Source organism: Talaromyces proteolyticus, assembly GCF_021365285.1.
Source record: "Talaromyces proteolyticus strain PMI_201 chromosome Unknown BGW36scaffold_11, whole genome shotgun sequence".
NCBI classification, from domain to species: domain Eukaryota; kingdom Fungi; phylum Ascomycota; class Eurotiomycetes; order Eurotiales; family Trichocomaceae; genus Talaromyces; species Talaromyces proteolyticus.
The window spans coordinates 1,499,082-1,526,481 of NW_025764287.1; the positions used below are offsets into that span (position 1 = coordinate 1,499,082).

The following is a 27,400-nucleotide window of genomic DNA, read 5'->3' on the forward strand; positions in this document are numbered from 1 at the left end:
AAGCAACCCGACCGCTTTCCAGATGTAGAGACTGGAAATTATGGATTCCTGGGTAAAGAAACCTGTGGTCGTATAGGTAGCACGTCTGAGACAGTAAAATGGGCTTTTATGTGAAGAGAATGGCGATTGAGAGATTTGTTATGAAATCTACATGAATTTACATCAATTTTTACTTCGAATGAATAGAACTTGTAAACCGATATTTAATTTGCTCTTGGTCACAATGGCGGTCATAACAACGGTGAGTGTGATGTATTCTTCTCGCCATTTTCCATCCTTTCCAAGAAGCCCAGCCCGTGTCAAGGGATCTCCATCAGATGGAGTTGGAACACTCGTATATCATATGCGGCATATTGGCGCATAGTTATCGAACTCTCTCCAGTCTAACCGTGACATTTAAACACACTCTCCGAGGCCAAACAAAGTTCTATACAAAGCCCATTCTTAATAAATGATTTCCAAATTCTAGTAGAAAGTAGTCTGCATATACCAGGCCGTGGTCACTATATCGATCATGGTCCTGAGAATTATGATTTGCCGTCGCATTCTTCAAAATAGAGTCAAACCTTTGTCCTGATTCAACATCTTTGACCTGAATTGCGTTCTCCCCACTGGCCTCGGGGACCAAAATTGTAGCTTCCTCTCTGGATTGACAGTAGTCCAATATATCAGCGACAATCTTCATTGCTGCTGTACGATATCTCTCCGCTAACAGTGTGTCGCCCAGTGCAACCATAGACTGCGAAAGCAGCAGCATGCCGTTCGCTGCAATGACTCCCGCCGATGAGTCTCGTAATGGCCTACCCTCGTCTTCAATGGGCGCATCAAAATCCCACAAGGGAACGTAACGCCCTATACTTTTGCCTTGACGATATACTTCTACGCACTGCGGGGCGGTTTCCAATCGCCATAGGAAATACTCGGCGAGACCACATGCAACGGAGAGAAATTCCTTATCCTTGGTCCAGTGGTATGTTTGAGCATAACCCAGTATACCCCATGCCTGACCGCGTGCCCATGTTGAGTCAGGACTGTAGCCCTGCGCGGTGCGACGTTCTTTGATTACGCCTGTTTGGGGATCAAAGTTGACGACATGGTAGTTTGAATAAAGTCGCATATTCCTTGACCGAGAATCTTTCTCGGCAACGTGTTCCGTCCGAAGATGAGATTTCATCAAGGTGCGTGCGTGTGTGACCGCAATCTCTGCTAAGCTCGGATCGCACAAATGTTTTGAGGCATAGAACAACAAATCCAGATTACACATGCTGTCGATTATAACCAGGAAATCATCTGTCATGCTATTTATCGTAATGTCCTTTTGATTTAGAGCATCCCAGCTGCGAATTGCCCTTACGCCTGACCCGTAACGACTGGCAAGGCTTCGGGCTCCGGTGAGAAGAGACCGCAGGCTTGCTTCGTTGCTTCTTAACTCCCAGTCCTTCCGAAGAGATGGCTGCAGAATAAACCCGAGATCATGAGTATCCTTTCTGAAAGCCATTTCATGAATTGGGCCAATCCATGCGTTGCAGAGCGCTTCCAATTCTCTGCGTAACGAAGAACTGTCGAGTGGTCGAGTAGTTTTCTCGTGACCGAGAAATGGGAAAACATGAGGGTATTTGATTGATCGTTCAAGTAGCGAATAAATTATACCGGGAAAGAAACCACAGGTCCAGAAATCTTTTTCTCGAAGAAAATACTTTCCAGTGTTCTCGCCCCTTTGGGGTACAAATTCGGGGTATGCAATGGGTGGGTTCTAAGCTTGTCAGCTGCAACATTCTCAAACAAAGGAGTTATGTACACACATTGTTCTCTAGCCCTTCTTTTGCAACTCGTAGCATTTTTGCGAGTGTATTCTCGGAATACATGTCCAGCAGTTTTCTTGGCATATGGCGAGATTCATCGAGAATAATGGATGAGGAAAAAGTTTCCACTGATTGGCAGTCCGATGTTGTTGTTTCACTGCGCGTAGTACTGTCGTCTCGCCAGTCTTTTGAAGAGGGTGTTGATAGCGAGTGTTCAGAGTGCTCCGGCATGCCTTCCTGAAGAAATGATGCAGGTTGCATAGCTATTTCTGCCATCGGATTTCTATATCGTACTATCTCAATTATTGGATCCAATAAAGACAGGTTTGGAAATAACTTTTGAATGTTCTTAGCCAGCAATTATTGCAACCCGTCAAATGCAGCTATTATATTTCCATAGGCTCTTAGATTGTATTTCCAATAAAAACGCCGTAATTGTAAAGAAAAGACTATTGTTTGTGCAGGACAGCATCGGGCGATATCCCTCCGAGCACATTCGCCCGCAATGCCGATAAAGGGGAGAACTGCGAGTGTGGCGTGTCTGAACAGCAAAAGAAGGTTTGTTCGGCAATAACTAACACGAAGCTGAAAATTGAAATCAATGGAATAAACGAACTCAGACATGCAACACTTTGCACCTACTGACTATTGCTCTCCGGTCGGCTCATTAGGTATTGATCAATGCTCCGGGCGAGATATCCCGAGTCTTCGCTTGGTTATACTCAAATCAATTTCAGCCTATCATGTGTCTGTGCTAATAGCTCTCGGCAACGTACCCCAGACTCCAGTCCCCAGATCTAACCTTCGGTCGGGGATGCCGGTTCCGATGCTAGTCTATTAGACATCTCTAGTAACAACAAGTATAAAGGAAACGGCTATTGTCCAGATACTTCCCAAGGCCATGCGACACGGACATCGCAATGGCAGAACTCACGCACTCCGATAATCACAACTCCCACACCTTCGAAGGCCTCGCACTCAAGGATGTTATTCCTAAAAATCGAAAGCCCCTGTACAAGGACTGGACACTGATAAAACTCAACACGCTTCTGCTCTGCGCTCTGTTGACCCAAATCGCATCTGGATACGACAGCAGCATGCTGAACGGAATGCAGTCACTCCCTCAATGGAAGAAATACTTTGGCCAACCCACCGGCACTCGTCTAGGAGCAATGACTTTTGGCCCGACGGGAGGCATTCTTATTTCGGTGGTGGTCTCATCCCAACTCTGCGAGAAGTTTGGTCGGCGATATCCAATCTGCGGCGGATCACTGATTATTATCCTGGGCTCGATCCTACAAACTGCAGCAGTTAATTATGGAATGTTCGTAGTTTCTCGCTTTTTTGTGGGTTTCGGCCTGGGCATTGTCTCTGTCGCTGCGCCGCCTCTGCTCTCCGAGGTCGCATATCCTTCGCATCGTGGAAAGATCGTTTCGTTCTATCTCGTCACCTGGTCTCTTGGTTCGCTCATCGCGGCGTGGATCACGTACGGAACGTTCAAGATGACCAACTCGTCGTGGAGCTGGCGCATCCCCAGCGTTTTACAATGCTCCTTTTCTCTCATCCAAGCCGTGTTGAGTCTCCTCGCACCAGAGTCACCTCGTTGGCTCATTTACAACGGCCGCAAGCAAGAAGCCCTCGATATACTAACCAAATACCACGGCGATGGTGACCCCAGCTCGCGACTTGTGCGATTCGAAATGGCGGAAATTACAGCCACGCTCGAGATGGAGAAAATTCAAAAGCTGTCTCGCTGGTCAGAATGGCTTTCCACCAAAGGAAACCAGCATCGACTTTTTCTGGCGCTATATATCCCTGCTATGCTGCAGTGGTCAGGCAATGCGCTTACCTCGTACTACTTGTCAAAAGTACTGAATAGTATCAATGTGACAGACTCCAAAACACAGCTTATCATCAACGCCTGCCTCTCTATTTGGAGTTTTGTCTCGGCTGCCTTCTTTGCAACCCTTGTCGACAGAGCGGGTCGCCGACGCCTGTTCCTCTGCGGTATGGGAGGCATGGGAATTTCCTACATTATCTGGACCATCTGCTCTGCGATTAACGAAGAAAAAGGCTTCAAGAACTCCGGATTCGCAGCAGCGGTGCTTCTTATGATTTTCGTTTTCGGTGCCTGCTACCACATGTGTTCGCCGGTCGCACCTACTTACATCATGGAAGTTGTGCCATATTCGCTCCGCGCCAAGGCCTCCATGTTATATCAACTAACGGGAAATCTCGCCGGGGTCTACAACAGTTTCGCCAATCCAGTCGCGATGGATGCCATTTCTTGGCGATATTATATCGTCTGGTGTGTCGCGATCGGAGTCCATTTCACTCTCATTTACTTCTTCTTCCCCGAGACAAAAGGTAAAGGATTGGAAGAGGTAGCAGAGATTTTTGATGGACCAGATGCATTGTCTGGTGTCAATGCGATGAAGGAGACTGGTCTAGACATGAATGCAGATAAGGTGCTGGCATTTGGTGATGAGGCATTGGATTTCCCTGCGAAAGGATCTGTAGCGCAGGTTGAGAGGGTTTAATGTCATAAACTTCATAGTTCTATATCGATGGTACTACCCGGTAGTATTAGGGGAAATAATTTATAGCCCATGGAATGCTACATATATACCAATTGATGAGCTAGGTACTACTTTAAATCACTCGGCATCCCAGTCCTTAGTGGTTGCTCTCTCTAGCAGCAGGCAATTCATAGATATATTGAGCTAGATACGCAGTATTTGGAAATAGATTGCTTTTGCTGACAACTATACGTCGAAACTGCTTCGTTTATAGCTGTCGACAGAAGCGACATCAAGACCGCAACAAGTTTCTCTCCGTATACGCTTTGCTATACCAAGTAATACTTGTAAACAACGACAGATCCAAAATTGTAAGACACTATTGCACGATCGGTGCGTCGAAATGGCCTTTTGTCTTTGCTCAATTAGACGAGAGCTAGAGAGTCGTTTTATAGCTATGCCAAAACTCAACTGCCGTGCCTTTCTATTACCTAAGTATAATGTCTGCGTTCAAAAGCGGTTTACTCGACAGGTGTCTTACCACGTCCATAACAATCAAATCTACCATCATGCAGCGACAGATCCACATCATCGTTCTTTGTGGATTTCGTATGTGGCGTCCTCTTTTTCAAAGGCCCGAAAGATCGCGATCCGATCGCTATTGAACATTGAGGAAAGTGATCTCACAATCGAAATAAGTGGAACACCACCCACCCTGCTGCGTATAGCGTGCTGGCTAGAACATTCAAGGAGAGACACTCCCCACTTAGTGGAGTATCCCTTAGATGAACATTCCAACATCGTCCGCATTACCTCGGCGGGCTATTAACATCTTAGGGGTACCCGGGAATACTTTCGGAAACACGTAATTGGCCCCTAAGACGTTTGTTGCCGTGTTAGCATAGCACTTTGTATTTTAAACCTAATTTTGAAAGTTGGATTCAATTTTGGACTCTTTCATACAGTCTAAACAAAGGCCTAATTGACCCTAACAGATCAATCCAAAAAAAAACTTAGTCGTAAACTAACCCCATCAACCCCACTAAACCCCTAGTCTACCCCCCGAACCAATTGGAGTTGAAGTGTAAGATAATCAAGACATTCACTATGTAAAGATTATCAAACTTAGTGGTAAAATAGTCAGTATATAATGACATCGCGATCAACATGGGGGCCGATCAGGATCCCTTAACTTTGCTGCTCGGGTTCAGGACGACCCACCGGGTCGGGCCGACAGATCGTAGATCTGACCCAATCTCGATGGTCAAAGCCGAGCCACATATTCTATGAAGAATGGCCCGGCTTAATGACAGCAAATGCGACGCCGCTTTCGAGACGGCTGAATGTGCTACTCCACATAAAATAGAATACCATTCTCGGCTTATAGAGATGAGTCACAGGGCTATCCCTGCACGAGATGCTTCCGAGTGGGTTTATCTTCTTATCTCGTTGCTTCGTGCAAATGGCTCATAACGCGGAGGTCGTATGTTGTAAAAATGAATTTGTCGTGGAAACCTCGAAGCGGGGGATAAATTGGCAAGAGAAGAGAGAAACTAAGGAGGGGCAAGGCAAGAGGGTCCCTGATTCAGCATCCGAAATGCATTCAGAACAAAAGCACCCGTGATGGGTATTAGGGTCCTGAGAAACAACCCGCCAATACTCCCCCACGCTTCATCTCCTATCTTCTTTGGGATGATATTGGTCACAGAGTCAGGGGTTCGTTGTAGACATCTCATCTCAGGCAAATGTCCATGACGAAGACCCTTATGGAGAGGCACGACTAATAGCGGTAACTTTAGCAGGGGCAGTAGTAATACTAGTAGTAGGAGCGAGAGCTTTAGCGCGTGGGAGAGCTATTTGGTAGAATACTCTTCTGCGCCGAAGAATATCCCGGTTTCTCCACCTATGTGGGTACGTACATATACGAAGAAGCTATGGGGCGAACTCGGATCTCGCACTAATAACTATAGACCAAGGATACGGTAAACACTAGGACGTGAACGGCAATCCCACTATTCAACATTTGCCATCCTAGCATAGGCTGGTGTTAGGTTGTAAGGGCTGGGGTTTATCTCAATATTAGGCTAGGAAAATTGCTGTGTCGATTTTTGGTCTAGCTGAGAGAAATCCAATAGCTGGCTGCCTCTCCACGGCCCGGATTATCCGGCGTAGCTGCTCAGCCACCGAGCAGCATGGGCATCGGCAGATGAGTTGCTAAGATAGCAATACATCTTCTGATTTGCACATTAATTCTCGTAATACTGCCTTAGGTTCGGTAAAGGGAAACTGCTTTCTGTATTGATTGAACTTTTAGCCGGTTTCACTTTCTCCATGCAGTGGAGTTTTCGGCAATCTTGCCTGCGTCATAGAAACCAGACCAGCTTCTAGACAGAGGTACTGATCAATGCGAGTTGTAGGGGCCTGGATGATGGGACGTCTTGGGTGTGGATTTAGAGATAAGCGCACAAAGTTATTGCTGATCCGTCTGAAGGTCCTTTCTAAGTGGCTGAGCAGAGGACTCCAGATGAGCAGTCTTGATATTTGACTTCTCAATCAAATATGGTGGAGCGCTTTCTCCTTACTGCTTCCAATGTCTCACTCAACACTGGGGAGCTTCCCCGTAGGTCGGAGACTTCCTTCTGCTCATAACCCACTAAGGAGGCCCCATTGGCCCAATCTTATCGGCCTCTAACATTAAGAGAGTAGTGTCCAAGTAGCTGTTTTAATTACACTATGGTGTCATGTATCTCTACAGATTACGGTATTGGGCATAAAATTAGGAACCTGGAAGTGACCAACCCAGGTGTATTTAAAACTGTGACAAAACAATATATAAAATGTTCCTTCAAGTCCATTGTTTATTTAATAAAATACAATAGAAACTAAAGATAAAAACACACTAAACCTTTCCTGACTTTGGTGTGTCCCACTTTTAGACATTCCTGACATGGGTTTGTCGGCTAACCGAGGGGTGGAAGAGAGATACAAACCTCGTTAGGAATGAGACGTTCCTCCGAATAATATTTTAGCTTGTCCTAGTCTAATTTACCTCGGTCTAATCCTATCAAATTTTTATTTTGGGATAGTTGTTCTCTAAAACATCCTGGGATTAGATAACTTACCCTTTGCCTATTCTTGTAGCTGCCATCCTACATTCTGCACTAACAATACTTAAAGGCTGTACACCCGCATAGCATTCATTCACAGAAGCTTCCGAAAGCTCAATCGCTAACACATTCTTGTACTCCTCAAACATAATCAAAACCTCTCGAGACATTGTCAACCCTTCCCCCTCGGTCTCTTCTGTTTTGAAACCTGACTCCGAGAAGATGGACTCTTGTCACCATGCACTACGAGTCTCCTCTCAGCGAAACAAGCTCTTGGCTACATTTTATACAAATGACCAGATCGATCTTGACGGATCATCTTTGGATATTCCCAAGCTTATAGCAACTGCCCGGTATGCCAGACGACCGGTGAAGCTACTAAAAACTGTAAAGTACTAACTGCAGTACCTATCTAGTTTCAGAAAATCGGCTTCTATTGATAGGCTGCCCAAAGATGCAGCCGACAAAATTGAGCAGAGCATTCAGTTTCTCAAAAAGGAACTTGGAAAAGGCCGCTCTGTGTATGGTATGGCATTCCTGTAAACTGACGTCATGAGGCTGATATATTCAGGGGTGACCACTGGCTTTGGAGGTAGCGCCGATACCAACACAACCGCCATAAATACACTGCAAGTAGCTCTCCTACAGATGCAGACAAGTGCTGTTCTTCCCACTCCTTCCCAAAGTCGAATTGCCTCTACCAATGGCCATATTCATGCAGCCCTTTCAATGCCCGAGGATTGGGTTCGAGGTGCAATGCTTGTGCGCTGTAACTCACTCCTCAGAGGACATAGCGCGGTTCGCCTCGATGTAATCAAGACCCTTCTGATACTTCTAGAAAATGACGTTATTCCCCTGATTCCTCTTCGTGGAAGTATATCGGCGTCAGGTGATCTATGTCCACTTTCCTATCTTGCAGGAACTTTGGAAGGGAATCCAGATGTGTACGTCTGGATAGGACCAAGTACGGGCAGAGAGATTGTATCATCTGACGTCGCACTTCGTCGACTCAACATTAACCCAATTCAATTCGGACCTAAGGAGATACTGGGGATTCTCAATGGAACGGCGGTTTCTGCAGCTGTAGCGTGTCTTGCTCAGCATCAAGCAGACAACCTGATCTTATTGGCTCAAGTACTTACATCAATGGGCGTTGAAGCCCTTCAAGGTCGTCTCGAAAGTTTTGATCCCTTCATCGCCGAAGTGCGTCCTCACCCTGGTCAGATAGAGGTAGCAACGAACATTTCAACCTTTCTGAGAGGCTCTCTCCTAGCAAGAGGTCGAGCGGGGACAGTTCATGATGGTGGCCTACGGCAGGATCGCTATTCTCTCCGTACTGCTCCCCAATGGCTTGGCCCATACGTCGAAGATCTTATTTTAGCCCGTAAGCAACTTGAGATTGAGCTCAACTCCACAACTGACAACCCTCTCCTCGATGCGTCAGCCGAGAAAACACATCACGGTGGAAACTTTCAGGCTGTATCCATAACCTCTTCTACCGAGAAGACACGCCTTGCTCTTCAGATGATCGGCAAATTGATCTTTGCACAAAGCTCGGAATTGCTCAACGTACATATGAACAATGGACTTCCTCCAAACCTAGCTGCTGATGAGCCGAGTCTGAGTTTTACGTTCAAGGGTGTTGATATAAATATGGCGGCTTATATGTCAGAGCTTGCTTTCCTAGCCAATCCAGTCAGTAGCCATGTACAAAACGCGGAGATGGCAAATCAGGCATTGAATTCTTTAGCCTTGATCTCGGCTCGATATACACATATGGCTCTAGATGTGCTATCGTTGATGAGCTCGGCTTACCTCTACTCTCTTTGCCAAGCTCTAGATCTTCGAGTCATGAATGCGAGATTTCTTCAGCAGGCGAAGCCAGCTATCGAATATCTAGTTCGCAATGTATTCGCTGAATTACAGACGGACATGGTGAAGACCCTTGTGTACACAACATGGACGGCGATCGAACAAGCCATTGCTTCTACTGCCATTAAAGACTCCTCTACCCGTTTCGTTGACGTTGCTCAGTCCACTCACACACCTTTGATCTCGCAACTACCCCCAACTCCTTCAGCCCTCTTGCTCATAACGACCTTCACCACCCGTGCTGCCAAGCTTCTCCAGTCTCTTTTCATCAACAACCGCGCGGCCTATATGCTTGCCCCGGACGCTACGCCGTTCCTAGGGCTTACCTCAAAACGCATGTACAATTTCGTACGTAAGGAGCTTGGCGTCCCATTCCATCGCGGACTAGTGGATCACCCAACCAACTCTACCGATGAGGAGGAAAGAAAAAAGTTGAAGACGACGGGCGGACAAATAAGTATTATTCATGCCGCATTGATGGAGGAGAGGTTGATGGAGCAGGTGGTCGGTTGTGTGAGTGATGCTTTGAATGGGGGAGAGGATAGAGTCGCTGCGATGCTTTAACTTTTATTCAAGTAATAAAGATAGAAGTGGGTAAAGAAATAGAACCGGGGGTGGTAGAAATGAACAATACTAAGAAGCAGTTCTTTTCCTATGTTAAAAACATTTCCACGTAAAATTAAGTTTCGGCATGGTACACATACCATCAAACCACAGGCTATATAAAAAAACATAATTCAATCCAAATTCCCATCTTCGGTAACAAGCTTGATTCTGGGTACTAGAAGAAGATTGCAAGAATTTGCTTTTAATGCCTGATAAAATTTGATGCTGTAGACGTACACCATCTTAATAGATACGACGTTAGTTGTTGACTGAGAACTGATAAAATTCTTACGATTTGAAGATAAAATAGAAGCCAGGCACCGTGGAGTTCGACCACCCCAAAATTCAGTTATCTTGCAATAATGATCATCCTAAGAGAGATTCTTAATATAAAAGTACTTATCTGTCTTATTATTTACATAATCAACAGATCAGGATTACTTTTCAAAGCATTAATTATCTTTAGATTATCCTTTCTTTATCATTATTAGTCAATTCAAAGTGTTCAAATAAAATAAGATTAGATCTTAACCTTTTTTTGTAATATAAATAATCTTTAGGACTCTAGAACTTCATTCAAAAGATACTCTATAATGATCTTAGCGGGGGTATAAATCATGTCATAAGAGTAGCTTGATGTTTCTTCGGCCATTATTTGAGGGTCGATGCTTTCAGATGCTTTATCGACATTGGGGACGGAGCGGTTAGGGTTATCCGCTGCGATCCTTTTTTTCAACGAGACATGAAACACACAGGAGCCCGAGATACAGCAACCAAGCATCGGATTGCGGTATATCCCTGACGTTTCTGCTTTTCCTAAGAGCTAGACACTCTCATGAGCTGCTTCTGCAAACCCTGACCTTTGCAACTCCAGATGCATCACCTCGCCTCACCTCAGGTAGTCACATCAGTTACATGATACTCAACAGCGAAGCGAAAAATGAAAAAATATTGTATCTATGTCTATTTAGCCAATTTTATTTTACACAAGGGTACGTGAGTGAGTCAATGAAAGAAAGGGGGAAATAACTGAGAAGAGATGTACAACGACTAGTAGTCCGGCGACTGATTTGAATGTAGCATAATTGACTGGACCCGAGTGAACTCAGAGATGTCTAAGATGCTTACTCGACACAAATTTAGCTTTAATCCTCCGAGTAGGTTGCAAACTTGCTGAGAGCTCGGAGCTTGGCACCGTAGAAGAACAGCAGCCACATCCCTATGATACCAATAACGCTCAAGCCACCGAGGAGACTCGTGCCTTTGGAAAACCCAAGATTCTGATATAGTGGATGCGCAAAGAGAATGCTGCCGCTGGCCAGGGCACTACGGAAGAAGTCGTTTGCAGCGAATAGAGAGGCAGCATACTGAGGGTAGCTGAGTGGGATGTAGAGGAACATACACTGCAGCACGATGAATGTCGAGCCAGCGTAGATCGAGATGCCAATAGTTGGGACGATCCAGTGAATAGAAACCCGGGCTGTCCAGGCAAACATAAATAGGCCAATGGTAGGACCGAAGGATATAGGTAAGCCAGGTATGAGAACGTTCTCTTGTGGGCCCATGCCGACCTTCTTCACCCGTGGTGTAACCACAAGGTACAGATATAAGCCATAAGCGATAATGGCGACAATGCACCCAATGATGATGCACATAAAGACGAGACCGACTTGGCCTAGGTTCATATGGTAGAAAACGGGATAGACAAGTGGAAACACCTCAAAGTCTGTACAATCAGCTAAAAGACTATGTCAAGTCACAGGAGACTTACAGGAATAGTAGATGCCATAGACGATAGCCGAGTAGACCTGCACAAACATAACGGCTGGGTCTTTTAGAGTGATTTCTAACGGCTTGATCAAGGCATCTATGGCAATGCCCGAGACTGTCATGTGACCTTGGTCAATCTCGCTCTGGGACATTAACTTCTGGCTACCGGTAAGCTTGCGTAGGCGTTGGGCGCGGCGTAAGAGGATATTAGGGCCACTCGTTTCCGGCATAAACATAAAGAGAGCGATGAGCACCGGTGCCGATACCCAGATAGACTCGTATAAGGACCATCGCCAGTTTTCCGCTGGCACGGCGAATCCACTGATGAGAGGACCGAGAGAGGCTGTCATAGACTTAGCGAGCGGATTTTCAATGGCCAGGAGGAAGACTTACGCCCACAGGACATCGCGGCAACCCAGGCAATCATTGCAAAGGGTAAATTTATCAGGCTATACATATCGCTCATCGAAGCGCCACCTGATGCTAAGCAAGGTGACCCGAAGAACCCCTGCAAGAAGCGCAAGACAATGAGGCCCGCAAAATTATTCACCAAGGCTGTTGGAATAGAGAGGACAACAAATAGGCCCATAGTGATGATATAGATAGGGCTGCGACCGATGCGAGGGATCTCACTGAGAGGTGAAAAGAGCAGTGGGCCAACGCCATAGCCTAGTACGTACATAGCGAGACCTAGAGTTGCCTTGAGATTGCTAACGCCAAACTTCTCCATCACACCTTGGGTTGATGATGTGTAGATTGCTGAACTCAGGTATACTACAAATGTATAGAAGCATATAAGCAAGGCGAGGAGCGCACGGCGCAGGTTAGACCAATTGTGCGGGTTGGCGGTATCTTCTTCGTAGTACCAATCGACTAAAATAGTACCGTCTTTGGTAATTTTTGGCGTCAGACGAGTAGATTTGTCTTCAGCAAATTCCTTGCTCTCAAGATCCAGTTCGGCCGCGTTGCTGACGTCGTGCTCCGCCTCTACCACCTCTTGCTCGCGGTTCAAGTTAGAGATGGTTGAGGATGTAGCTGCCTTAGGCCGAGGTATCCTGTCGATCTCTGCGTCGCTCATCATACGGATCCATGGCCCAGGAAGCTTGAAGTCCGGCTGTTCTTCTGGGTATTTGAAAAGGCGATTGCTGGTGAAAAAGCGCACGAGCTGTCCCAAGGGAGCGTCTCGGACGACGTCATGAATCGATTCGCCAAAGGCCATCTTGCCTCACCGACTGCTGGATTGAGTCTGCTGAGAGGGTAGTTGCTCCGATATATCAAGCGAAAACGTAGAGAGTGTCTGCAATAACAAGAGAGCAGACGACATCGATGGAAGACACTCTCTACACTTATACGGCATCCGCCGGCGCAAACACTACCAGGGTCGCGTAGTATCATGATTGATAATAATCTCCGTAGACATCGCAGAGATGAGTGTCAGAAAAGGAGGAAGAGCCGAGCGAGTTCGGCTCTTCAGACAAGAGACTGCCTGATTAAGTAAGAGCCACAGGCTATATCCGCGTGGGGATCGGATGTCGCCCACAAGCAACACTCTAGCGCCCTTTTGGCGACTAGCAACCTGCGGTTCCCATCCATTAGCGGAACTCTTTATAAGCAAGAAAATGACCAATCAACGTGTCATAGGGCGAGAGCAGTCAGCGTTTGACCGCTTTGCCGGAGGCTCCGAACCACCAGCCTATCTGCGTTCCTTTCCTTGATTGCCTGCCGCTGACCTTTGCACACGATTGACATTACGATCGCGTAGAGCTCGAGTTCGGTTTTGGGAATTCGCGCCCTCTGGCAATTCGGTTAAATCTGCCAGAATCCGTAAACATGAATCAAGAGACACGAAGCCGCAATTCGAAACGAAACTCCACGGCGTGTGAGCATTGTCGGGCGGCCAGAGTCAGATGCCAAGCCAGTGAGCAACCAGGGGTGTGTGAAAGGTAATGCATTAAACAACTTCAGGTTGTCCTTTTATTCTTATAGTCTCTATTAGATGCCTCGCCTTGAAAAGAGAGTGCATCTCCCGTACTAGGCCACGGCCTCACCGATGGGGACGCATACGGGGGTAAGAGCCATGTCTTGCTGACCTCTAGATATTTTCTAATGTCATTCCCCTATCTAGAACGGGAGACAGTGGACCCTCGCCGCAGTCACCCGGCCATCTTCGCACCTTTAGCATTAACTACACCGTGCCAGTCAAAGCGGATCTCAATGATAACTTCGAAACCCTGCTGGAGATGCATGATCAGGCTCTTGATACCGCACTCATGGAGGAAGATCCTGTTGATAATTCGCAAAGTGCAAGCCAATCAGTCAGCCTCCCAAGCCCCTCAAGTTCGTCAAATCAATCTCATCCAATCTCCGACATCTGGCGTCAACCTTTATTCGATATGGCATCCGCGGAATCTCTCCTGGATACCTTCAAGTCTATGGTTAACTACCTACCGTTTGTAGTCTTTCCCGACGACTCTCCTCTCTCGTATCTCGCTGCCACAAAACCTTTCATTCTGCTGTCTATCTTGACCGTAGCTTCTGGATCAAGGATGGTGCAGAAACACGCATTATATGATGATGAGTTTCGAAAAGCTCTAGGTCTGAAGTATGTCTCTGGTGGGGAGAAAAGTCTCGAGCTGCTTCAGGGCCTATTAATATACTGCGCATGGTATGTCTGGTGGTTGAACTAGTTTCTATGCATCTCCGTCTGACGTCACAAGGTATCCTTCTCACTTGCGGCCCAAAAACGGACAGCTGGTTCACTGTTTGCGAATCGCCGCTGATCTTATTCACGACCTTCATTTGGATGAAGACTTCCTCACAATGCCTGATCCGTTGGGTCGGGAAGTGACAGACGATGAACTTGACAAGATCCGAGCATATCTCGCCTATCTATATCTTGTTTCTACGTAAGGTGCAATGTCCTCAAATTCAATTATGCAAACGATTCTTACTTCTGAATCCCCTATAGGTATGTCGTTGTATGGAGAGGGGAGAAAGATTTACCTACAAAATTTCCCCCTTGGGCCAGTAACGCCATCGACATCCTCCAACACAATGCCCAAGTCGACAGCGATAACACGCTCGTGGCTCTAGTCCGCCTGTCTAGTCTCTTTTCCGATGCATCCAAGGCTACCAATGAGAGCGACGTGCTAACCGTGCAAAATAGTCGACTGATTTTGATTGGTCTTGAACAACAATATCAGGAATTGCAGCACAGCATGAACCACCACCTTATCGTGGGATTCGGTACGTCGAGCTAGGTGAATGTGAACGTGCAGGAGAGAGACTGATGCAGTGAAAAGAAGCGACACGAATGCAGGCGATTTTTGTCGACGTATTCCTTGCCTGCGGGAGCTTACTCGTCTTCCCCGTAGCGAAGACCAATTTATCTGCCAAAATAACTTGCTTTCCTCCGCCATTATCCAAGATCTACAGTGCCACGAAAAAGATAAAAGCTTTTCTAGACTATGTGGGCGAACTAAATGATTCGTCGGTCCTTTCATTTACAATCAACGACTGGACACGGCTCATTGTCGTCCTTACATTATCATTCCGCTTATCATTCCCGCTTTCGCTATATCCTGAATTTGATTCGGCGTGTGCCCGCTCCGAAATTCAACTGGATCAATTCCTATCTAAAATGTCGCGTGGTGCAGACGACGCCACAGCTTCAAACGATCTTCTGTCGGCTAGTCGCGCCATGCTAGGCCTTGCTAAGTCGAAATACGAACGTCGACTGGCCTCACTTGGAGGACCACCATCCGTCGCCCCAACGAGCAGGTTTTTTGGGTGTCCTGTGATGGACGGAAGCTTGAGAACATCCGTGGAACAATGGGAACCAAACTTCACGAATTTATCGGGGTGGACCGATGCCGGTGAGCCGAAGGATCTTCCCCTATTTCACGATGTATGGGCAACGATGAATATGGGATGGGGAAACGCCAGTGACATACCTTGGGATACAGTGGAGAGTTTATTTACGCCGCTTCAGCTCTGAAGGCGAGCTTGCCCCTGGAAGTCGACGCGAGAGAACCCCATTTTGAGTGTTACTTGTCGGGTTTAAAATTTTAAGGTATTTTGTGACTGCACTCGCTTGGACCGCTTAGTCAATCAATGTAAAAACACTCCTGTTCCTGAAATCTCCTCATCCCCAAACCATGACCAGATCTCGTTGAGTAGCAGGCCAGGTACCTCATAAGCACGGTACCTCATAGGTGGCAAAGTGACCAGGTAACCATCGTGATCGTTCACAGTCCTCTTGAGAACATTTCCTCCTCACTTCGCCCAAAGTCAGGCGCAGCGAGGCCCCCATCGTTGAGCACCTCCTTGTAAAATCATTGACCAAGTAATGATCTCCTCGGCAGTCCGTCATGCTGAATGCCAGGGTGAGCGGTTCCGTTGTATGCATCAGGCGGTATCCAGATTATTGATCTCCAAAGTATTGATATATGCAACTTTATCAGGGGTTGCTAACCCCTCTGCGAGCCTGCACATCATTTTCTTCGGGTTGAATGGCATATTTAGAGTAGCCGAGCTGGCACATCAGTCCATTGAAAGCGTAAGACGTTTCGACGGGACCGAAGCCGGGGTGCTGAGGTGCAGGAGAGAATCCGAAACCCAGGATTGACGGAGGAAAAACCTGAAATGCCGGCACAGCTGCATTAGGAGAATTTGTCAAGTTGCCCATGATGTTGCTGACTTCTAGAAACGAGCTTGGCCACCCATGGATGATGAATAGCAGAGGAATGGCATCCTCCCGAAGTCAACGATGATGAACAAAGTGGAGGGGCATTGGATAACTGGCATTATCAATCACCGGTTATAGAATGGCTGTGAACTGTTCTAGCCTTATAAAACTGTTAGTAGATCAACGGGAACTGTTTTTATGCCACTTACTTTTGGGTGATTGATGCTTTAGTTGCGTTCTAGCTATACTTATTGACCCAGAAATCCCAAACAGTGAAGATTTCAGCTCTAGGGCCGCCACCTATCGCGTCCATAAACACAGGAGCCCTTGTGTGTGCGACTCGTGCCGAGTGTCTTCAATAAAATGCCCCGGTCAACGTGGATTGCAAATGGCTTGGGCGATCTGTGAAAGGCGGCATTAACATTTGGCACAGAAAACTTCTCCGCAGCAGTGCAGACAGGGTTAAAGCCAAATGTTAAGAAGGATAAAAGCATTTAAGCGTTCTGAAATGAGCTCAGGCTAGGCTTCTGCTTTCAAGACGGCCCTTGTTGTTTCTGTCCACTTGTTGCCGTCATTGTGTTATCAACAACCTGTAGGGCTGATGTCATTCTGGTGGCAGGATCTGAATTAATAAACAATTAATAAACCGCGACAACTACAGTTATGCTCATTACATCTCATAAAGGTGCTCTTTAGATATCCGAACGTTGCCGGAAGTGGAAGTGTTGGCTTCTAATGCAATGGCCCACTTCTATTTCCGGGTAGACAACTCCCGTACCAACGTCGCGATCAGCTTTATTGATTATCAAAATCTAGAAATCTGCATACTGTAGCTTACGAAATCGGCAAAGGGTGCTTACAAAGTCTGAAAACCCCAAATTCGCTGATCTGGCGACCTCAAAAGTCCCGAAGCTACATCCGGGCGGCTTACGGATATTGATGGCAAGGGTGTGTTACTCCACCATGACCACCGCTCCACCATTAAGGCTATCCTATCACCTCTGGCTTGGAAACCCTCGCATTATTACAATTCCCAAAAAACTTCTTAATGGTTCAACCAAGATCCAGGAATGAATAAGCCGGTTTGAGACTTCTCCGCCGCCTCCATTTATAGCCAGCGTCTACCAGCGTCTACCAGCGCCGATTTAGCATAATAACCTCAAGCTGCTCTTCCACATTAGCCCACAACCCCTTCTCATCCCGCCCTCATTGTCAATTACCGCACCAAAATGGCCCCTATCCAATTTGGCGTCCTCGCCTTTGCCTACCAAGTAGTCGACATAGCCGGGCCCACGGATCTTCTCAGCTCCGCCAACAAGAGCGCCCTCAAAACCATTCAGCAATACGGCCCTATTGACGAGGACCTCATTTCCCGAGCACCAGAATTTGTGTTCCATCATATTGGCGTGAGCAGAGATCCCGTCGACCTGGGTACTAGCCAGATGACGATTGTCCCTACAACGACTGTGGATGAGTGTCCCGAGCTGGATATCTTGCTCGTTGGAGGGCCGTACCTGGGTGCCTTTGACTTAAACCCCAAGCACGCTGATCTGATTCGAAGACACGTCGCTGCTGGAAAGCTCCTCTTTACAACCTGCACTGGTGCCAGCCTCGTCGCGTCCACAGGCGCCCTAGACGGGAGGAAGGCCACGGTCAACAATATCGAATACGAGTGGGTGAGGAAACGCTGGCCGAAAGTCAACTGGACTCGGGAGAAGAAGTGGATCATCGACGGCAACATCTGGACAGGATCTGGCGCGATCGCTGGGACGGACATGGTTGCCCACTGGCTCAAGGAAAACTATGGCCTAGATGTGCTCATCCAAGCTGCCGCCACCTTGGACTATGAACCGCGAGATGCTGATGGTTTGTTCAACGTGTTTCCGCAGAGGTCTAGTTCGAAGGGAGAGAAGATTTCTACTCATGTTTTTAGATATTATGAAGAGTAATGAACCAATCTACACGTTGACCACGCCAGTAGACCGCATTAGAAGGAGACTAGAGGCCTGAGAAGGATATCTGTTTTGTCGTTTCGTAGTCCTCACTGATGAAATAGACATGCAGCATCTATCTTCGCGCCACTAGCCGTGTCTCTTCTCACTATGTATCGGATCATCTGTTTATCAATCTCCATGTGTATGTATGCACCGATGACTCTGTTCTGAGCCTCAATAGTGCAACCTTTTGTTCGCCTGCCGCTTGTCGCTCCTCTTAGCATCTCTGCTCTCTCTAACGTTCTAAAGTAGAGAGTAAGCGTTATGTATCATGCGCGAGAGTGTTTGCTAAGCATTGCTTCAGCATCCTCTCTTGCTACTATCCCTCGTTATGTAGCTAAATATAACTAATAAAGCAGGGAAATAGAAACAAGGCTAGAGGGAGGGAGAAGGTTAAGATCAGCCGAGAATAGTTCGCGCTAGTTGGCTAACTAACTAATTTTATGCTATCCTTTCTTTATCAAAATCTTAGGCATTCATTTTAGACAACACCATTTTGAAATTAAGTTTTGAGCTTCAAGCTTCGAGTTGCGATAGTCGTCATCCATTCATGACATCCTTACCCTAGCAATTATTTAACCAGTCCCATAGTTTTCAAGCACGTAGTCGACATCTTTGTCACCGCGACCCGAAAGATTAACCAGTATCCGTTCGGACGAAGGGCGTTGTGATGCCAATTTGATTGCAAACGCCAAAGCGTGCGCACTTTCTAATGCAGGGATGATTCCCTCGAATTTCGCCATGCGGAAAAAGGTACTGATGACTTCTTCGTCAGAAATTTTTGCGACGGAAAGCCGGCCAGTTTCATGCAGCAGCGCAATCTCTGGCCCGATGCCGGGGTAGACAAGTCCAGATGCCACGGATGAGACTCTGGCAGGCGTACCGTCATCTTCCTGTAGCACAACTGACCGGGCACCATGCAACACCCCCGGCCTACCGTATGATAGTGTCGCTGCGTGTTGGCCAAGTTGATCTGATTTACCGAGCGGTTCTACTGCATGCAGGGCAACCTCCGCATCATCAATGAAGCCGGAATACAAACCCATCGCATTCGAACCCCCTGCCACACAGGCAACCACATGCTCAGGTAAGCTGCCATTCGTGACGGAGAGAAATTGCTCGCGGGCTTCTCGACCAACTACAGCTTGGAAATCTCGAACAATCAGGGGGAAAGGATGTGGCCCGATAGCCGATCCAATTGCATACAGCGCGTGTGCATGCTGTTTGACATATGCATTAAATGCGGAGTCGCTAGCTTCCTTCAGGGCAGATTGGCCAGCGGTTGCTGGTACCACACGTGCACCGAGTAGCTGCATGCGACCAACGTTTGAACTCTGCTTTCCAACATCAACATCGCCCATATGAACTTCGCATTCAAGACCAAAATAGGCAGCTGCAGTTGCTAGCGCAACGCCATGCTGACCGGCTCCGGTCTCAGCAATCAGCTTTGTCTTGCCCATTTTCTTTGCAAGAAGTGCGAAACCAACACAATGGTTGATTTTGTGCGCGCCTGTGTGGTTCAAATCTTCCCGTTTGACGAAGATCTGAGCGCCTCCGACTTGCTTCGAGATATTCTCAAGATAGTGGACTGGGGTTGGCCGCCCTTGAAGTCCAATCCGTGCCTTGTCGAGAGCCTGCTGGAAATCTGGCGACTGACGCAGCTCCTGATAAGTCCTATCTAATTCTTTGAGCGCCGGCCGAACCTCAGGCGGATAATAATTACCGCCAAACTGGCCGAAATATCCATCGGCGTCTGGGTAGCTTTGGGAATGAGAACCTTCAGGGTCCAGCATCATGACCAATCCTTGAGGATGAAGGTCAGAAAAAGGCTGTCCTTGTACTGTTTAGAACAGGATTTGTGTGGTACAGGCCGCTGCAATCGGACGACGAAACTGAGGCTTCCAGGTGTGTCGTCTCGCGATAGGTGGTCCTGGTCTTTCTTTTAGCGCTTTTAACACTTCCGCGTACCAACATCCAAATTGAGATTGTGTACAGTACTGTCTATCTGAAATGGAGTACAAGACGTGGGGATGTAAGCCGTAAAAGGTTGGTTGATTCTTTCGAGATTAAATATTTGAGTCAGAGAACAAGAGGGAGGTAGCCTACGGTGTTCCCGGCCGGTCGATCGTCGGACGGGTCAAGTCAATGATATACAGTTGGATGAATTATGCTTGGGGATAACACTGAAAAGGTGGTAACAACAGTAAGCGCTAAAGATTCAACTAAACTTAAAACTGACAAAATCTCTTGTTATAGTGTATAATTCCAAACCGGTGCCAAATTATTATGGGGCAATACAAGTACAAATTTTTAATGCTACGTATCCTCAAACATAATTCATTCCACTGTAACAGGTGGCATGATTCATGTAAAGTCAGCCCTAGTCAACTCCCCAGTTCTGTTTGCGGGGGTATCCGATCGGCTAGGGGAACAGACTTTTGATCCGCTATCCGATATCTAATGTGCGATTAGAGCGAGTCCCCCAGGATTTCATTCCTCGCTCGAGGTCAGCTTTACAAAAGTGTCAGAGGGTGCATGTCACCGAAAGGCGCAAGATGCAGTAACCTACAAACTATTCTTCTGCGTTCAAGACATTCTGGAATTTTTAATACTGTTACTTTAACTTCCTGCTATTGCCAGAGAAAAAAAGAAGCACTACCAGACATTGGTCTAGTTTACTTCTGAAAGTACCATCTAAATACTTTCCACTAAGAGCATTACCATCAGATCTTCTCTAAAAGTATGTGGACAATATCAAAAATTTTCTCCAACAGAAGCAGCTCAAGGAGCATTGCCATATCCGCCACCTTGTACGTCAATATTGGCTCCGTTTTCCAAGAGTATGTACACAACGACAAGGTTGTCACAGCAATCGATAACTCACAACCAATAAATGAAGGCTGACAATGACAGGCAATTTGTGACAAAGAGAAACCGAGTCAGTTATTCATTTGTTGGGTATCTGACTACTCGAGAGAGAACATTCTGTGAACTCCTGAAAAGACGCACCATATCGACGGCGACGGCCATCGGCGTGCTTATAGTATTTCAACAGACGTTGAGAATGTAATGGATTTTTTTTCCAATAACGGTAACTTAGCTCATGCAAATAATTGGGTACTTGTTGCTTCGAGGTGCTTTTTGATGACACTGCCAACTTACTAAACAGGAAAATCGCTTTCGAGCGTATGATTCCGAGTCACTAATTTATTTTCATGGTTGAAATAAGAATACATCGTTATTGAAAAAGCTCGATAGATGAGAGGTGTAAAGCTTACGATTATTCTATTCAATTTGAGGGCACATAGGCAGCTGTTTTTAACATCTGAAAATTATATTCAGTAACGTCATAGGGCTAGAAGCTAGAATCACTACGCTAAGCTCGAAAATAAATGAGCAACGTTGATAGAGGTCGATCACTCTCTCCTACAGTCGATTTTCTTTCAGGATATGTATTATAAAGCGATTGATTGTATGACCCCGCCAAACAAAACGCGCAAATCTGTCTAGCTAGAGGTAACTGATCTAAATGTTTAAAATGTTGAATACATATTTCTTTATTATACATAGAATGGAAAAAGAAGAAGTTATGTAAATTTTTTTTTTTAATTAAATAAAAAGGTATTAACTTCAATATTATAATTGTAACGTTGTAGCAATATAAGTCGTGGTGCGAGGTCGGCCCTCCTTCAGACTAGTATGGGAACTTCTGACCCACCAGCTCCTCGCTCAAATCCCACAGCTTCTCCACGGCTTCAGCGTCCCTCGCATGCTCTATCGGCTCAACTATCTGGCAGTTTTGCAGGTACGACGCCCCAGCCGTAACGATATCTGGGTTCAGAGCGGCCGCGAGTGGCGTGGCACCGATCTGGGCGTAAGACTTGAACCTCGGCTCGTCAAACACAAAGTCCTGGCCCGTATTGCGCTTCGTGATCTCAAAGATGTCGTCGTAGTCCTCCAACACCAGGTGCGAGCCGAGATTTGTGTCGAGATTGGACCCGGGATGTGCGGCGAAAGCGGTGATGCCCTGGTGCTCCAGGCGCTGTGTCAGGGCATATGAGAATAAGATATTTGCCGTCTTAGCCTGCCCGTACGCGGTCCACAAATTGTACGTCTTGCCATCGGAGAAGTTGTAATCCCCGAACTGGAAAGGACTGATGCGATAGCCCAGACTGGAGAGATTGACGACGCGGGCCCCGCGCTTACTCTTGTCGGACGCCGCAGCAGCCGAAAGCGCCGGTACGAGGAGGTTGGTCAGCAGGAAATGTCCGAGATGGTTGGCTGACAGCTGTATCTCGATTCCCTGGGCATCGAGAGTGTACTCCTTGATTGCCATATTGCCGGCACTATTGATGAGCACATCGATCTTGGACGCCGTCGCATTGAGGATCTCTCCTGCTGCTTTTCGGACCGAGGCGTAATTAGACAGGTCAACCTGAACGAAGGTGGCCTTGACTGACGAGTCTATCTCCCGAATGGCGGCGAGGACAGGCTCGACCTTGGCCGCGGTTCTAGATGCAATCAGAATGTGAGCTGGCGATGCTTTAGCGAGCGATGTTGCCAATGAGCTCCCAATGCTGGGCTGACTTCCACCGGTGATGACAAAGGTACGGCCTTGAACCTGGGCGCGATAGGCGTCGACGACCTGCTCACTGGTGGTTGTCGCGTCAAAGACAGGCATGACGACGATGATAGGTCGAACTAGGCAGGGGAGGTAGAGAGATAGAGATATATATACCCAGAAACCAAACAATTTTCGCTTGTCCGGAAACGGAGTTGTAATTTACTCTAAAGGTCCACTGGCTTCTTGGAAAACATGTAAATAGAGTACATGCCCCAGGGCAGATATGTTACCAAGCCTAGAATTCTGCGGTAGCCAGAGGCGAGCACGGGGGTCAAGCTGTTTACACTGATGAGGGGTTCTGGCGGTGACCGGCTTACGATTCAAAGGCTGTCTCGGAACGTTGCCTAATATTTAGTGGGTGTAAACAAAGACATGAAAGCGGAAAGCGACCCAATTGAAGCTTCTCCTTCGCACTAGTCAAGGGAAATCAAGCGTCCGGGCATAATCGAAGGTAGATCCCTGCTCCAGAAAATCCTAACATACACTCTAAAAGGCTCTCCTTGGATTCAATTAGGAAATCACATGAGGGGCACGATATAATAACCCTCTTGAGAATTGTCGAAGGCTCGGGTATTCAGGTGGAAATGATATTACGGATAAGGAGATTAATGTACTCCAACGCCTACTTGATGTTGTTGATCTTACAAAAGCAGTCAGTATAAGTTGGATATTGAAATCAATCCGACACTATGGTGAGTCACAGCAGAAGTATATCATTTTCTAAAACAGAAATAGTCACAATCTAATCTTCATTGATCAAACACAGTTCTAAATTCTAAATTATATCAATTTCAATATCTATTAGCTGGATGGCAACTCTATGGATATAGCTGTTCATACTAATAAGTCTCGTGACTACTGTCGGCATGAAAGGCAGCCGGGCTATTCATATCACAGTCTAGCGTAAAAACTTTAGTTTCTAGGTTAGAAATATTGAGCTAGCATGAGCAGCTTTGAAAGTCAACAGGGCCGTCTGAGAGTGCTCGCCTCATGCCAACAAGGCTCTGAGAGCCCATGACAGTTTGAGTACTTCCAAATTCGGGGTATGTGGTACTGAAAAAATGCGCTTCGTGTTCCCAGGGAATCCCGTACAGCTCTATGGTTTTCAAAGTCTCCCTGCGCATTGAAAGAGATAGTTTGATGGACTGAACAATGGATGGTTCCGTATTAACGGGGATGTGGTGTCTCCAGCAAAAATACGAAAGTTTTTTAAGAGCCGCGAAAGTCGCATTTGTATAAGCACCAGTTGACAACCCTAGATTAGTGCTAAGATATGGCACTGGCTGTATATATATATCAATTGATAGCATTCCAAATTCATTATACACATCATCAATGCTTCCTCGATCGTTAAAAAGGAAATAAATAAAAACCATGACGCATAAAAATGGGTATAAAATCTATATCACTACAGCCAACACTCAACACGAAGACAAACCCGTCTTTACATACAAAGAACGAAGAACAACCGAAAAGAAATAGAAGATTCTTGGTTTTCACTTAAACGGTGATACGCCACGACCGATTGGGAGCGTCCGCTCCGCTCCTATTCCTCGATCGGCTTTGATCACCGGTTTCTCTTCATCCTCTTCCTCCTCCTCCTCCTCCTCCTCCTCCTCCTCCTCCTCCTCCTCCTCCTCCTCCTCTTCTTCTTCTTCCTCTTCTTCCTCCTCCTCCTCATCATCATCGTCTTCTTCTTCGTCTTCGTCTTCGTCTTCGATTTCAAGCTGCCGTTCAGACATCTCCTCGATAATGCGTATCCTGACGCCCAGCATCCCATAACTAGTCGCAATACCATCAATCCAAGCCGTATTCGGGGCACGTCTGTACTGCGGTGTAATCAAACTCTCCAATTGCACCGGAAATGCTCTATTCGATGGGTTGAGGGGGAAAAGGAAAAAAGGGAATTTCGATGCAGAGACAGCACCACTACCACCACCACCACCAGAAAGCGAATACAGTGAATTCGACGGGAGAAGTCCCGCAGCCTGCTTTTGTGACTGCGTCAACTCACCAGTGGAGGAATTTATATCGTCGACTTGGGAGAAAATGTTTACTTCTTCGCGTAGGATGTCACGGTTGTGCGGGTCCGGTGTGAGGAGGATGAGGAGCTCGTCGACTAGGATTATGCCAGAACGCATGCCGCGGATGGCAAGGGAGGAGAAGCCGTCGAAAAAGACGTATGGGATTGGACCGACGAACTCCCGCCGTCGGTCGTTGGCGAATGTAGCATCTTTATTATCCGGTCCGCCGTGCGTGGCTACTGTGATCCCAAATTCAGTATGTAATCCACGGAGCGCGGCTCTGAGTCGGACCAGCTCTTGCAGCAATTGCGGCCCGAGGAGAATTTGCTTCTCAGGTGGTGCTTCCCACAGATCCTTAACCCGTTTCACAAACCCGGGCACTCTAACCATCTCCCGAAACGCACGTTCAGCAATGTCCGTGAAGAGCGAGGAATCAGGTTGCTTGGCGTTGTCAGCCGCAATAAACTCGCTCATCGTCTGCCATTCGGGCTGTTCCAGTAAACAAGCTTCACCAGTAAGCAAAGCGGCGGTGATGAAGAAGCCGCGGTAGGCGATATAAATGGCGCGTCCGAAGCCATCAGTATGCGCTTTTGCGCCACGAAGCCGCATCATTTCGATGACGCCGGCATGGTGGTACAACCAGGACTTTTCTGTTGCGCCGGCATACATCTCATAGCAGCTCAGCACGACGGCGGCAGCGAGAACCTCGTCGGATGTCCCTGATTCGATATCGCTCAGGCTCGCGGCAAGCATCCGTAGAGACCGGCCGTACAATTGTCGGCCGGCATTTAGCAGCCGCATATCGCCATATTGGGCCCCCATGTATATACATGTGGTTGCGCGCATGCTCAGATCAAAAGCGTTGTATGGGCTTCCCGAGCCGCGCTGAACAGCGTACTCAACCCATGTCACCGGCACACGTGTTTCTGTGCATTTGAACAGACACGGCCATGCAGTCAAGATGTAGTTGATAAAGACCTGGACCTGCTGCGCAGAGACGGTCTGCACGGCGAGTGATGGTGATACGCTTTCGTCGATGGTGAGATTGAATGGCTTATAAAGTGCTCGACACATATTCTTCTCGCTGGGTACACCCTGTCCTTTATACCGACGCCTCTCACCCGATCGCTCAGAACCAATCTCCTTCTCTTGCTGTCCCTTTTTTGATGATCGCGTGCGCGCGGAAGACGGCTCACCGCCGCCTCGCATGTACCGTTGTTGAAGCGCCGGCCCTTCATTCTGGAATTTGAAGACACGCGCATATCCAGGACATCTCACGCCTGTCTCGATGCATCGCTGACATTGCGGATGAGTCAAGTCACACTATCTCATCGATATCAATTAGTAATGCGAAGCTTATAAATTACAAAAAAAGGGTCACCATCGAACCACAACTTCATCGCCTTCCTTCCATACTTTGAAAAGTAAATTCAACACACCTTGAGTCGCTTGGAAATACAATTCCGACAGCCTTTATTCCTCGGCACGCCGACCATTGCGTCAGCCTTTGTCGGTCCAGCCTGACTTTCCTGACGATTCGCGGTGCGTTTTATACCTGGTCCCGTCACCTACATCACGATAACTAGCGAACGCCATTCACAAAATAGCGGTGCGTCGCGTGGCTATCCAGGATCCAGGATCCACTAGGGGGTTTTGGCGGTAACCTGCATATTTAGAGTGAAACTAAAATATAACGGTCGATAAGGCGCATTCGTGAACAGCCTTGAACCACGCCGTTGGAATACTAACACGAGGTTTTTTCAGCTTGGAACGGTCGAAGGTCAAGGGAGGGCCTAAAACTTGGGCCTTGGGGGGGGCGCGTCTGTGGGGGTGAAATAAAGTTAGCGACTCTGCGGCTCTCTTTGGCTTTAGCGCATCCAAGGGTCATGGATGGGGGTCAGAAAAGATCCAATGGCTAAAGCAGCATCGCGCGCTAGCAGGATTTTCAGCTGAAGAGGTTTTTGATATCATATTATTATACTTTGGACTAGCTTTTGCAAATCCCTAGTTTGTTCAATTTGTAATAGGGCTAATGACGATCCCGATCCAGACACGAGCTTACCCGTGCATGATGACGTGGGCAAGGGCCCGACAAGATGGTCATTCAAAATTAATAATCATAAACGAAGAAGATAGAAGGTAAGTGAATAGAGAGACTAGAGACAATTCTCCAATTTAGCGACCCTTCCAGCCGGATCTAGACCATCTGTGCTGACGCGCTGTATAGGCATGCATATTGGACGCAGAAACAAACACCCCAGGACATCAATATTCTGATACACATTCAGCTGTCAACGATCGTATTCTGGTCTGTGACTTTTCATATTTCATTTTAGCCCCAAGCCAGGCAGCAACAAAAACGCAGGATAAGGTAAGAACGAAAAAAGAAAAGAAA

The 27,400-nt window shown here is 47.1% G+C and overlaps 10 protein-coding genes across 10 annotated transcripts; 4 read left to right on the top strand and 6 right to left on the bottom strand.

The window, feature by feature from the left end:
• Positions 1-257: 257 nt before the first annotated feature.
• BGW36DRAFT_327009 (Six-hairpin glycosidase-like protein) lies at positions 258-1,898 on the bottom strand. Its single transcript, XM_046212745.1, has 2 exons — positions 1,803-1,898; positions 258-1,753 (listed from the first exon to the last, which is right to left on the bottom strand). The coding sequence occupies exons 1-2, from the start codon at positions 1,884-1,886 to the stop codon at positions 428-430; spliced, it is 1,410 nt and encodes a 469-aa protein (XP_046068327.1). The 5' UTR covers positions 1,887-1,898; the 3' UTR covers positions 258-427.
• An 824-nt stretch (positions 1,899-2,722) lies between these two features.
• BGW36DRAFT_419595 (general substrate transporter) lies at positions 2,723-4,342 on the top strand (the record flags this gene model as incomplete). Its single annotated transcript, XM_046219465.1, has 1 exon — positions 2,723-4,342. One exon carries the CDS (start codon positions 2,723-2,725, stop codon positions 4,340-4,342), a length of 1,620 nt encoding a protein of 539 aa, XP_046068328.1.
• Positions 4,343-7,359: 3,017 nt separating this feature from the next.
• On the top strand, positions 7,360-9,942 carry BGW36DRAFT_387414 (phenylalanine ammonia-lyase). The gene is made up of 3 exons (XM_046217117.1): positions 7,360-7,781; positions 7,845-7,954; positions 8,000-9,942. Exons 1-3 carry the CDS (start codon positions 7,651-7,653, stop codon positions 9,862-9,864), a joined length of 2,106 nt encoding a protein of 701 aa, XP_046068329.1. The 5' UTR covers positions 7,360-7,650; the 3' UTR covers positions 9,865-9,942.
• An 870-nt stretch (positions 9,943-10,812) lies between these two features.
• Positions 10,813-12,895, bottom strand: BGW36DRAFT_348612 (major facilitator superfamily domain-containing protein; the record flags this gene model as incomplete). The annotated part of the gene is made up of 3 exons (XM_046213271.1): positions 10,813-11,632; positions 11,678-12,019; positions 12,070-12,895. The coding sequence occupies 3 exons, from the start codon at positions 12,893-12,895 to the stop codon at positions 11,052-11,054; spliced, it is 1,749 nt and encodes a 582-aa protein (XP_046068330.1). The 3' UTR covers positions 10,813-11,051.
• Positions 12,896-13,370: 475 nt separating this feature from the next.
• On the top strand, positions 13,371-15,799 carry BGW36DRAFT_387416 (uncharacterized protein). The gene is made up of 6 exons (XM_046217118.1): positions 13,371-13,619; positions 13,673-13,744; positions 13,802-14,341; positions 14,394-14,582; positions 14,645-14,922; positions 14,979-15,799. The coding sequence occupies exons 1-6, from the start codon at positions 13,507-13,509 to the stop codon at positions 15,671-15,673; spliced, it is 1,887 nt and encodes a 628-aa protein (XP_046068331.1). The 5' UTR covers positions 13,371-13,506; the 3' UTR covers positions 15,674-15,799.
• Positions 15,800-16,487: 688 nt separating this feature from the next.
• BGW36DRAFT_387418 (uncharacterized protein) lies at positions 16,488-16,915 on the bottom strand. Its single transcript, XM_046217119.1, has 2 exons — positions 16,606-16,915; positions 16,488-16,534 (listed from the first exon to the last, which is right to left on the bottom strand). Exon 1 carries the CDS (start codon positions 16,855-16,857, stop codon positions 16,651-16,653), a length of 207 nt encoding a protein of 68 aa, XP_046068332.1. The 5' UTR covers positions 16,858-16,915; the 3' UTR covers positions 16,488-16,534; positions 16,606-16,650.
• A 677-nt stretch (positions 16,916-17,592) lies between these two features.
• BGW36DRAFT_363329 (class I glutamine amidotransferase-like protein) lies at positions 17,593-18,312 on the top strand (the record flags this gene model as incomplete). Its single annotated transcript, XM_046214448.1, has 1 exon — positions 17,593-18,312. One exon carries the CDS (start codon positions 17,593-17,595, stop codon positions 18,310-18,312), a length of 720 nt encoding a protein of 239 aa, XP_046068333.1.
• Positions 18,313-18,769: 457 nt separating this feature from the next.
• BGW36DRAFT_44693 (tryptophan synthase beta subunit-like PLP-dependent enzyme) lies at positions 18,770-20,504 on the bottom strand. The gene is made up of 3 exons (XM_046221713.1): positions 20,464-20,504; positions 20,351-20,414; positions 18,770-20,287 (listed from the first exon to the last, which is right to left on the bottom strand). The coding sequence occupies exon 3, from the start codon at positions 20,151-20,153 to the stop codon at positions 18,933-18,935; it is 1,221 nt and encodes a 406-aa protein (XP_046068334.1). The 5' UTR covers positions 20,154-20,287; positions 20,351-20,414; positions 20,464-20,504; the 3' UTR covers positions 18,770-18,932.
• Positions 20,505-22,027: 1,523 nt separating this feature from the next.
• Positions 22,028-23,293, bottom strand: BGW36DRAFT_387423 (uncharacterized protein). The gene is made up of 2 exons (XM_046217120.1): positions 22,529-23,293; positions 22,028-22,465 (listed from the first exon to the last, which is right to left on the bottom strand). Exons 1-2 carry the CDS (start codon positions 23,036-23,038, stop codon positions 22,052-22,054), a joined length of 924 nt encoding a protein of 307 aa, XP_046068335.1. The 5' UTR covers positions 23,039-23,293; the 3' UTR covers positions 22,028-22,051.
• A 1,328-nt stretch (positions 23,294-24,621) lies between these two features.
• BGW36DRAFT_387425 (uncharacterized protein) lies at positions 24,622-26,792 on the bottom strand (the record flags this gene model as incomplete). Its single annotated transcript, XM_046217121.1, has 2 exons — positions 26,445-26,792; positions 24,622-26,328 (listed from the first exon to the last, which is right to left on the bottom strand). Coding segments are annotated over exons 1-2 (1,535 nt in total), but the record flags the coding sequence as incomplete, so codon positions are not given.
• Positions 26,793-27,400: the final 608 nt, after the last annotated feature.

Coding starts and splice junctions, on each gene's coding strand:
- BGW36DRAFT_387418 (XM_046217119.1), bottom strand. CDS start 16,857: ATGCTTTTATCCTTCTTAACATTTGGCTTTAACCCTGTCTGCACTGCT.
- BGW36DRAFT_44693 (XM_046221713.1), bottom strand. CDS start 20,153: ATGATGCTGGACCCTGAAGGTTCTCATTCCCAAAGCTACCCAGACGCC.
- BGW36DRAFT_387414 (XM_046217117.1), top strand. CDS start 7,651: ATGGACTCTTGTCACCATGCACTACGAGTCTCCTCTCAGCGAAACAAG. Junction 7,782..7,844: donor AAGCTTATAGCAACTGCCCG/GTATGCCAGACG, acceptor GTACCTATCTAG/TTTCAGAAAATCGGCTTCTA. Junction 7,955..7,999: donor AAAAGGCCGCTCTGTGTATG/GTATGGCATTCC, acceptor TGATATATTCAG/GGGTGACCACTGGCTTTGGA.
- BGW36DRAFT_387416 (XM_046217118.1), top strand. CDS start 13,507: ATGAATCAAGAGACACGAAGCCGCAATTCGAAACGAAACTCCACGGCG. Junction 13,745..13,801: donor CGATGGGGACGCATACGGGG/GTAAGAGCCATG, acceptor TCCCCTATCTAG/AACGGGAGACAGTGGACCCT. Junction 14,583..14,644: donor TATCTATATCTTGTTTCTAC/GTAAGGTGCAAT, acceptor AATCCCCTATAG/GTATGTCGTTGTATGGAGAG.
- BGW36DRAFT_387423 (XM_046217120.1), bottom strand. CDS start 23,038: ATGCCTGTCTTTGACGCGACAACCACCAGTGAGCAGGTCGTCGACGCC. Junction 22,466..22,528: donor GCGTCGTCAATCTCTCCAGT/CTGGGCTATCGC, acceptor GGCAAGACGTAC/AATTTGTGGACCGCGTACGG.
- BGW36DRAFT_327009 (XM_046212745.1), bottom strand. CDS start 1,886: ATGCCAAGAAAACTGCTGGACATGTATTCCGAGAATACACTCGCAAAA. Junction 1,754..1,802: donor AAGAAGGGCTAGAGAACAAT/GTGTGTACATAA, acceptor TGACAAGCTTAG/AACCCACCCATTGCATACCC.